The 10,800-nt window shown below is 43.7% G+C and overlaps 1 protein-coding gene across 5 annotated transcripts in view; it reads right to left on the reverse strand.

Annotated features, from left to right (window-relative positions):
* Positions 1-10,356, reverse strand: part of PDLIM5 (PDZ and LIM domain 5) — a 171,965-nt gene extending 161,609 nt beyond the window's left edge. Inside the window, exons 1-2 of one of the 5 annotated variants that reach the window (XM_015418687.1) lie at positions 10,099-10,356; positions 3,823-3,958 (exon numbers count right to left, since the gene is read on the reverse strand). In XM_015418687.1, coding sequence (XP_015274173.1) covers positions 3,823-3,918 — 96 coding nt within the window. In that variant the 5' untranslated portion in view covers positions 3,919-3,958; positions 10,099-10,356. The remainder of the gene's footprint in view (positions 1-3,822; positions 3,959-10,098) is intronic. The other 4 variants (XM_015418688.1, XM_015418689.1, XM_015418690.1 and 1 more) reach the window with 4 other exon arrangements.
* Between the last annotated feature and the right edge of the window lie 444 nt (positions 10,357-10,800).

A 10,800-nucleotide genomic window follows, 5' to 3' on the forward strand; every position in this document is an offset into this window, starting at 1 on the left:
GAATAGTCAGAAGATCCTAAGACTATCCGGAAGCCAGAAATTCTAGCTCTTTAGCGTTATCCACCACTAGGTGGTGAGCTAGACTTGTTTTCAAGGCAAGAGATGTTTCAGAAGCGGCGGTTACCATTGTCTGCCTTTGTGTCATGACCCTGATATTCCTTGGAGGTCACCCTTCCAAGGCCGACCCTGCGTAGCTTCCAAGATCTGAGGGGATCAGGCTAGCCTGGGCTATCCAGGTCAGGGCATCTAACCAGACATATCTGCAGTATATCATATAAGCAGATATGGTGCCAACCCGGGCTTAGTCACTATGTGCCTTACCTCTTAGTTTCTTTACTTATCTCCCCAGTCCCATAACTTGCTCTGTCATTACCTCTTCCACCCCATTACTTTATCTCCTGGGTCTCTCAGACCCACCACAATCCAACCTCTTTCTGCACTCAGAATTACGCTTGAAAAATAACAGAGAACTCGCTACAGCACCCACGAGAAAAGAACTTGCACATATTTTCATAAAGTTACATAACATGCCATTAGCATAGATCAAAGTCTCTTTGCTGCTTTGCTGACTTCAAAAGCAATGCTCTACTCATTTGAGCTCATTTCACCCAAAGCATAAAGACCTAAAATCTTTCTTTCTACTGCCATTGACCCTGCTAAAGAAGCACACATGCACTTTATAAAAGATGCCTTCTTTTAAATTTTCTATTTTACATGACATGTCCTTGTATAAATGCACTTGCTAAAAATAAGCCCGTTAGAAACTAATTTTCTATGTGGTAACTATTTCAAAATTGCTGTTTGAAAGAGTTTTGAACATACCAGTGCCAGGATGCCAGCTCCCAATACAAAGGCCTATAAAAATAACTCGGAGCCTAGAATGAATTGCAGGCATGACTGCCCCAAACCCAAGAAGGTCAAAACAGACAGGAGGACTTTTGGAAAGGGCACATAAACAGCTCTGCTCCTTTGTTTACCTATTTCTTTATCAGGGTTTAATTAGCTAGCACGTCTTATACTAGGAAGAGAAGAATGTGGTGCTGAACACACTGTTCTGATGTACCAGCAACACAACATACCACCCTTCTATTATCAGAGAATGATGCGCATACCAGAATGAAGTACACTAACTGAAGACTAAAACCATGCCATACAAAGCAAAAATACTACACAGTAAATCCCATCTAAGCAGGGGAGACAATAACAAGCAGACGTCCACGTGCGTGTCATTTACATTTTGTAAGCAACATTAAAATCAGTCCTGAACAAAATGACAAGCCACTTCCAACATACCCCGCAAAGGTATTAAGGAGAGGGAGCATGGCTACAGCAGATGATTGGCACCCGAAAAGGTCCCATGTTCAACCCCTGCTAACTCTCTTCAAATCTCTCTTGTGGAAGACCTTTCTCTGCCCAAGACCCTAAAGAACTGCTCCCAGTCAGACAGTAGTGAGCTAGGTGGGCCAGTATATTCACAGAACATTGGTAACAGGAGAAAAGTACATCATATTCATTTCAGAGGGGCTTTGCGCAGGAAAGGTTCCCTATGATTGGGTCTTAAAACTAGGCTTTTAAAAGGAAGTATACATGAGCCATAGTACTATAGGTAAAGGTTTCCCTTGCTCGAAAGCTAGTCAAATCCGAATCTAGGGGGCAGTGCTCATCTCTGTTTCCAAGCCAAAGAGCCAGCGCTGTCCAAAGATGTTTCCGTGGTCATGTGGCCAGCATGACTAAACGCCAAGGTGCACGGAACGCTGTTACCTTCCCACTGAAGCAGTGCCTATTTATCTACTTGCAGTTTCTTGCTTTCGAGCTGCTAGGTTGGCAGGAGCTGGGGCCAGAGACAGGAGCTCACTCCGTCATGTGGCACTAGGGTCTCGAATTGCTGAACTACAAACCTTCCGGTCTGCAGCTCAGCATCTTAACCTCTGAACCACCGCAGTCCTCATAGTACTATAAAAAGGTAAAGGTTTCCCTTGCTTGAAAGCTAGTCGAATCTGACTGTAGGGGGTGGTGCTCATCTTGGTTTCCACACTGAAGAGCCAGCGCTGTCTGGAAAGTGCTAATATTAAAATGCTAAGGGAATCTCTTTCAGGAGAAGATAGAGTTCGTACAGAAAGTATGGGGGAAAGACTGAAGAAATCATTCCCTCATTTACTCTGAAATCCTTGCCTTGGGCTACTAAGAACAATAATTTTTTCTCCCTAGCTTCAGTACCAGAGACTTTTAAAACTTTTATTTAAATGTTTCAAACGATGCATATGAGTTGGTGCAAAGACACCAAAGGACTAAAATATAAAATAGATTTTCTCATCCTTGGAAATCATTTTGGAAAAATAAAAACCCAGTCCTAGCAAAAAAAGGGGGGGGGGAAGAAAAAAGATATCCTAAAGATATTTGGAATGACAGAGAAACCACACGGGACAGATTTACGTTTACTGCAAAACAGATATGCAGCTTTTCTTCCCTAGGTGTTTAGATGTATGTCATGCACACTTCTCAGTTAATAATCTTTTTTATAAAAATGAAAGTTTCCTTGAAGATGGTACCTATAACAAGATTGTAACACTCTTCTAAGTACTCCAAAGAAGCGACTCACTGAAGTTTTATTAAGACCTCAAAGAAAAGCTTGACTGATCTAGCATGAGTCACTCTGCCTCAAGTATCTTTCAAAAACAGATTGATGCTTTTACCACTGTTGACTGACCCAATGTTTTGTCTTTTTAAACAGTTCTTTGTTGTCTTTTCTCCCCACTTCCTTTGTTTGTGCTGCCCTAACATCCTACAGTGTCAGGAAGTGTCAGGAAGCATCTTTATGCTGTCTGACACAACCAGGCATGTTCCAGGGCCTTCTTAATCTAGCCCTTCTGCAAGCTACACCCTTCACAACAAGAAATGCACTGGAGCAGGAAATTATTCCCTGGGCCCAAGGCCACCAGGCTGTCTTCCCAGAAGGAACATCCGTTTTGCCTTAACCCAGGTAACGCAGTAATCCCTAGTCAGGAATAAATTTTTCCATAGGGCTAGTTTGAGAAGAGACATGGCCACAGCTGGAGAGCAGATGATGCCACACCTTTCCAGGGGCAGACTCCTCCCAGGAACTGGCAGCTGCCGATCGTCATGGTATATAGTACTACGGTTCAGACATGAAAATAAACGATGGTGTTTGCATACCACCTTCCTTCACAACTTTGGAGAGGGGTGATTTTATCATATCCGTCTTGGTACAATTTATAATTTGTCATTATACCCAAACCTGAAAACTTCGGTTTCCCATACAAACCAGGATCAAACCATAATCTGACAGCTTGCGCAGCAGCTGAAGACATTAAATCAGCTCACGATTTGAGTGAAGGACAGCATAAGTACAGTACTCCACGGAGTGAAAATCAGCTCACGATTTGAGTGAAGGACACCATAAGTACAGTACTCCTTCACGGAGTGAAAAAAAAATCTCTGACAGTTATGTCTGAACCATGCCAAGGATTATTACAGTCCGCTGTACTCCATCATCACACCTGTAGAAAACATCTTGTCAAACTATACAACTATAGTTATTCTAACTTTTGAAATGTTTATAACTTAAATGTTTTGCTGTCTTAAAAACTGAAGCTTTAAACCCCCCACCCCATCAAATCAAAATGAAAACGCTGCTCCTTCTCTTTTCTAAACAAGCTGAATATCCAAATTGCTTATGACAGAATACACTCCCCTGTATTTAACAAGTAGATCGTGTTACATAAATTCTTGTTCTCTCTCTGGCTTCAGGTATCAATTATACACCAGATTTTTGTGTAAGGACCGAAAGGCAAACATACTTACCCGAGAGATAGTCAGGGGCATATTGAAGTCTTTGCCGCCTTGAAGTCTGAATCCCCAAGGGGCTGGACCCACCAAAGAAACACTGTAGTTGTTCATGATGCTTGAGGATCAAGGTCTAATTCCAGATACTGAATGTCTGTAAGAGAGGTTTAAAGATTAAAGAACACTGAAAGAATAAATATTTAAGGAACATTCACAAATGCCATAGCGATTTGGCTTTTTAAAAGATATTTCAAGTCCACTTTTTGTTCCATGGGGACCCAAAGCGCCTTATACTGATCTCCCTTCCTCCATTTTGTCTTCACAACCACCTCCTCATGAGTTAGGTTAGGCTGAGAGAGCACGACGGGGTCAAGGTCAGACAGTGAGCTTCCACGCCAGAGCAGGAATTCAAACCTGGGTCTGACATTCTAACCACCACACTGGCTGGCTGTGCCACAGTGGTAAAGATTTAGGCCATGTTCAGATGTTAAACTTGTACCTCTCAAGTTACTTGAGTGGAAACGGCTTCACGCTTCTAGATGGGCCAAGATCTGGTCCGGAAAAAACCTGGCTGGGTCTGCAGCTTTGGAATTCTGCTGGTCTTCCCTCTAGACAGATGCATTTTGTACCATTACTGCTTTTTGCCAGACTGGGCTGATCCTTCAAACGCTGCCTCTGTGTGAAGGTCAGTTACTTGGCTACCATGCGTGCCTTCTTAATCCCTTGTTCAGATTACGATAATGTGCTGGGGGGAACTGTTTTTGAACACTTTTCCAGAACCTGTCCTTAGTGTATAATTGATGGTTATTGAGAACATTTAAAGGCAGTGACAGAAAGGCCCTAGAGGTTGTTAATTAACTTCTAGCACAGCTCAAAAGTAATGGATTTGACCTTCAAAAGCCTGAAAGGTCTGGAATCAGAATACCTTTTGTAATACTACTATCCTATCAAATGTCTTGCTCACTGCAAGTCAGAGCAGCTACCAATAGCTGGGGAAAGAAGTTTACCATTTCTATACCTCTCCTAAAGCTGGAATCCATGTAAATATTTTGGGAGGTCTCGACAGAAAGATACTACATGGATTATTATTATTTTTTGCTTGGGCCAATATTGCTGGTTACAACTTTCTAAATATCAATCTAGCCCAATGTAAAGAAAAAAGCTGACCCTTCCTCCTCAAAGTCATGCATCAGAACCACCAATGATGGCTGGCTACCAACCCCAGATAAGATGTACGACCTCTTTTCATCTGCTAGGGAGTTGTTAGTAAGGCCTTCTTGCTGTCCCAATCCTGTAATGCAGGGGTGTCAAACATACGGCCCGCGGGCCAGATCTGGTCCCTGCAGGGCTGCTATCCGACCGGCAAGCAACTGGCTCTCTGTTGCTTCCTGTATCGCAGCTCCTTTTCCTAGTCTCTCCCATTTCCTGCTTCGCAGAAGAGAGAAAGAAAGCCTAGCCTCCCTTCCCTCGATTGGCTGAGGGCTCCTCCCCCCCCGGGGGGGGAGAGAGAGAAATTGAGTCCCGTGGCACTTGGAGAGATCCCCCTTTCCAGTTCTAACAGATGGGGGGGGAGAAACCTAACAGCAGAGCTTGCATTCTTTATTAGTGAAAGGGAGAAGGAGTCCAGTAGCACCTTAATGACCAACAAAATTTGTGGCAGGGCATGAGTCTTCACGAGTCACTGCTCACTTCAGATACAGCTAGAATGTGAGTCCCCCTGTCCTTATATCTCAAAGAGTGAAGTGATTTCAGACACCAAATGACAATAACAGGCATTGGTAATGAGAGAAGAAACCTAGGTCTAAATTCTGTCCAGGAGGATGCATTATCTTGAGCTTCATTATCAGTTGCAATTCAGCAGTATCTCTTTCTAATTTCCCTTTGAAATTCCTTTGTAAGATAACTGCTACTTTTAGGTCAGCAACTGAATGTCCTGGAAGGTTAAAATGTTCCCCGACTGGGTTTTGAATCTTGTTGTTTGTAATCACAGTAGAAAGCATAAGAGTCCAGTAGTACCTTGAAGACTAACAACATTTGTGATAGGGTATGTGCTTTGTGAGTCATTGCTCACTTCTTCAGACTTACTTCCATTTATTCTTTGCATCCTCCTGGACTGAATCATTCTGGACCCAATTGAGACCTAGGTTTCCTGTCTCATTACCAAAGCTGATATCTCTATGCCTGCTACCCCTCTGCATAACACACATAATCCAATCATAACTGCTATTGCCATTTGGCATCTGAAATCATCTTATATCTCCGGTACCTCATGCTACATTTTATAGCATACATGGCCTGGCTAACAAAGTGACATTTACGTCAGATCTGGCCCTCGTGACAAATAAGTTCAACACTTATGTTAATGGGTCCTAATTTTTTGCTAATTTCTATTTACAGGCTGCCTATACTTTATGCTTTTTTTTATGTTCAATATTCGGTATGTTTTAAATGATGGTTTGCATGACACACTGAAGCAAATTAAGTAGCCATAAGTGTCCTGGAAAAGTAGTCTCAAATGTAGTGGTTAAAAAAAAAGACACTTGTACATTCTCAAAAAAATCTTATTACACAGCAGCAAACCAATATTTTTTTGGCAAGTCTGTGTTGACAGGGAGCTTCAGCAATCCTGGCTCCCTAACAAATTTACCTTTACCATAATTGTTCTGAACACATCTTGCTTGTTGCATTCATACTTGATATTTTTAGGTGGGTCATGAAACAGCGTACATGTACTCATAAAAACCAGTTTCAGAAAGTAGCCATGTTGGTCTGCAGTAGAAGAACTTGATTTGAGCTCAGTAGCGTCTTAGAGACTAACAAGATACTGGGGGTATGAGCAGTGTACCGTCTAAGCTGAGTTAGTGTGAGCTAGCTCACAGTTTTTTAGCCTTCAGCTCACAGATTTTTGTCTTAGCTCAGGAAGGACGGCTCCAGAGCAGACTAATTTATGCAGTAGCCACATCGCTCGCTCGCAACTTTAATGCCAGTAGCTCACAAAGTACAATTTTTGCTCACAAGACTCCGTAGCTTAGAGGGAGCATTGGGTATAAGCTTTCAAGAGACAAATATTTAGTGACATTTTCTGATCCATCTCATGCAGGAAGGATCATTGCCTTGAAAACTTGGATGGAAGCTATTAAGCAAGGTTCACATACTTTGCCAGTGATGTAATTGTAGATTGCCCCGCTATTTAATTAGTATCCTAGACTCAAGCTTTTGCCACCTATGAAGATAATATTCAAACTTGCTTATACACTCATTTTATATATGCATTATATAAATAATTGTACAATGCATATGCTAAGCAGTTCTGCATATTTACTAATTGGCTTCCTTGACAATTAAAATTAAATTTCTGCTGTTCTTTGAAATATAAATACCGATTTACCTTTACATTGCTAGCTTAATATCAGGACATTCACTTATGACACCACTGAAACTCCATCCTTATTACATAAGTGATAAAGAAATCCATGCCTAGGAATTCGGGGGGTGGGGGCGCACGAATAAAGAAAGACTGAGTACTCTGGATTTAGTAACACCTGTCCTGTGTGTATTCTAGAGCAAGAAGAGTTTCCCTAAACAGAGGTAAAAAAATTTAGTTAATACAATCCAAGATTTCTTCTTGGAATATTTACCTAAGACACACAAAATGGCAATTTATTAATCACTAAAGTTATGTAATGCAAGCCAACCATTTGCAAGTGAAATGTTTCTGCATGAAATCTAGGACATATTTTAAGAAGTGAAATATATTTTTCCATTTTCAATACTTTCTTGGGGGAGAGGAGGTCAGTGTCAAAGATGACTGTTTCAGTGTCACCTTAGATAAGATATTGTAATACTGCCTAAGTAGAAACTGGCTTCTATTTTTATATATTTGGAAAGACTGAGAGGCTATGCAAACTGTAAAGTGAAACCAAAGCATGCTATGGAAAGATCCTGAAGTTAGTTAATATTTAAGGTGGAACCAGGCAAATGAGTTTGCATTTAAATTTCTGGTGGTTAAAAACCTGAGTCCCACACCTGGGAAGCAGATCTGTAGTAAACACCTGCAGAGAAGCTACAATACCACAGCAAGCATTAATACCTTAGCATTCTCCACAAAGTCAAAATGAAGTTCTATTCCCTAATAATACAGCATGTAAAGCACTGGTCTCTTCTATCTAAGTAAGGCTTTCTGAAAGAGGGGAGGAGGTGAACCCAGTGGTCTCAAAGCTCAAGATTTCCATTTGAAAATTCTGCTCTCCCTCCCTCCACCCAACACACTTGATCCATTAGCATGGGGGCAGCTGTCAGAAGGAAGCTCTTCTATATGAACTCCCAGGAGGAATAAACTTTGGGGAGGTGGGAAGCTGCTTCTGGAAGAACATCCATTTCACTGGTGGCCACATGGCCAAGCCAGAAAGACAGCAGGCACAGCACTAGTCACCATGAACTAGTGCTCACCCACCAGGCAAGAGATGCCACGCTCCCAGTTCAAGAGCTACTGCATCAAAGTACCCAATATCTGCACGATTTAAGGCTGTAATGTTTTCTAAATTCCATAATATGGATTATTGTTTGGACTAATGGGAAGTATTCTGGATTGAGTCACAGAATACGATGAGTTTTCTGTTGCCATCTTTACCAGTCATGCTTGGAATTTGGAATCTGTCCCCCCTCCCCTTCTAACTTTGGAGATGCTCATTTTGACAGTCTGCGTCTTAAGAAAATCCTGGTCAGGCTTGGATTTGAGAGACCCATGGGTCAGAACGAACATCTGATTGACTAGATTAAACTATGGTAATATTTTAACACACGCTTGGAAGACAATGTATGGAAAATGTTATGGTGGAAATAAAGAATCCATGGGCATTTTGTTTTAAAAAGCAGTTAGGAATCCTGCATCATTTTTGGTATGCACTTTAAACAAAATCTGACACAGACTCTCTTTCTGCTATTGACAAATTCTAGAATGGTAACCAAAAGATCTGCACATACAATATTGGGTGCCTGAATGCTCTGCTGTACTTAAAAAAAAAAAATCCACCCGGATTTCTCATTTCCCTGCTAGAAAGAATCTGATGTATACCCTACCCCATAAATCAACCTGAAAGAAATCAAGGAACTTAAAGAAACTTAATTACTTGGTCACACAGCTACACAACATTTCCCAAAAAAATTAAATTGCTTTACTGCACATTTAAGCTAAAAGCTCAGGTGCATCCACAGAAGTTGCATGGTCAGCCCAACTCAAGATCTTCTGAAATAAATTAGATAAGAAAGTGTGCAGTAATCTGAAGCCAGAGCAACTTTACGTTCCTGCAAGTTAATTAAGGGGCAGAAAAGACTTCCCTAAAAGGCAAGCTATGCTCGACTTTGCAGATTTTCTGTTCTATTTTTTTTTTTTTACTTTTTGCCATCTACCTAGTTACAAAAGGCCCAGCAAGAAGGAGGAAGCAGATGCACCGAGCAATCCCACACACTTCGCCCTGCCCCGCCTAGCTGTTTTGAACTTCCCCAGTCACACACTTTCCCCTTCCAGGCTGTTTGCGACAAGGCGTTTGCATAGCAAGGGGTTTGCATTAACTCAAACCCCGTGTTCCCCCCCCCCCCGAGAAAACCTCCACCAATGCACAGACCCTGCACAATGCTCAGCCTATGGCATCTATCAAATAGTTAAAAGTTCACTCCCAACTTGCCATCTCTCGGCTCCTTTCTCAGAAGTCTTTAAAATGGGGGGAGAGACACCCAGAGGTTTGGTACAATGCCAGAATTCGGATTAGGCAGCCTATTCTCCTAAAGCCACGGCAAAAAAAGAGATGATTCACCGCAGAAATTAAGGAGAGATTCGAGTCTGCTTACGAGGACTTCCAACGCAAACTGAACCGCTGCTCTGGGAAAAAAGGGGCTAATTCCTCCCCCCCCCCTCTGCCCCCCGTCCCTTAGAGACAGTCAGCCCCACACTCTTCATCGAGCACGCATCTTTGTGCTTCCTGCGTGCACACAGAACGAGCAGGGCTCCCTTTCCCTCCTCCGAATCCTCCCGCCATGAACCCTACGCAGAATTTCGCCGGTGCCCCTGGGGACTGGAGGAGCATGCGCCTTCTCCGCAAGGTGCTGCCCGGCGTGTCTGGCTTTGCTCTGGAGCTGCCAGGTGTCGCCCACCCACCCCCTTCGAACTCGCCAAGCGCCTTTACGCGCAGCCCTGCGAGGCGGAGGGTGGCTCCCCTCGAACCGGCGCTTGTCCCCTTTCCCTCTCCGCCCCGACGCTTCCTTCTCTCGCTCCTAACCCGGTGCCCCTCAGCTCACCTCTGAAGCGGCTGGGCTGCCCGAGAGACGCGCCGTTCTGAGCGCACGGCACCAAGGACGCGCAGGCGCTTCCACCGGCTGGCTGGCTGGCGTGCGTGTGAGAGAAAGCAAGCTCCCAGCCGAAGGTCTCGGTCCGCTGGCTCTTGTTTGCACTTCCGCCCCCTTTTCTCTTCGCTCCTCCCCTCTCCGGGACGAGGAAGCGTTCTCCGGCGGGGAGAGGAGGGAAGCGCCCAGACGCGCGCAGCGTGGGACTCCGAGAGGGAAGACGCGCTGTCTGCCCGCGAGTTGGGGAAGTGACAGCCCCGGGCATTCTTTGCTTACTGCGCCTTCCCCGGGACTTTTCCCCTGGGGAAAAATGCCAGAGGGTAGCCCGGCTCGTTTGGTGTTGCCACAGAGGCTTGATGCTCTTTAAAAACTACATTTATTCTGGGTGAATTCCGTAATAGTTGTGTTGGCCGATTAAGAAACGTTCCTTCAAAAAGTTGTTTCAGGGCCCGATGCAGTTTGCTGCATTCGTGAAATATTGTCAAACCCCCTAACACACACACACTGTAAACTAAACATCCACTCGGATGCGGAATTCTCTTGAGAACTGACAGCTTTGCGACAATTCAGTTAGAATATTGGACTAGGATGTGGGAGACCCAGGTTCAAATCCCCACTCTGCCATGGAAGCTTGCTGGGTGGCCTGGGCCAGTCATG

This window comes from Gekko japonicus, unplaced genomic scaffold (genome assembly GCF_001447785.1).
Source record: "Gekko japonicus isolate JY-2015 unplaced genomic scaffold, Gekko_japonicus_V1.1 scaffold626, whole genome shotgun sequence".
Lineage (NCBI taxonomy): Eukaryota > Metazoa > Chordata > Lepidosauria > Squamata > Gekkonidae > Gekko > Gekko japonicus.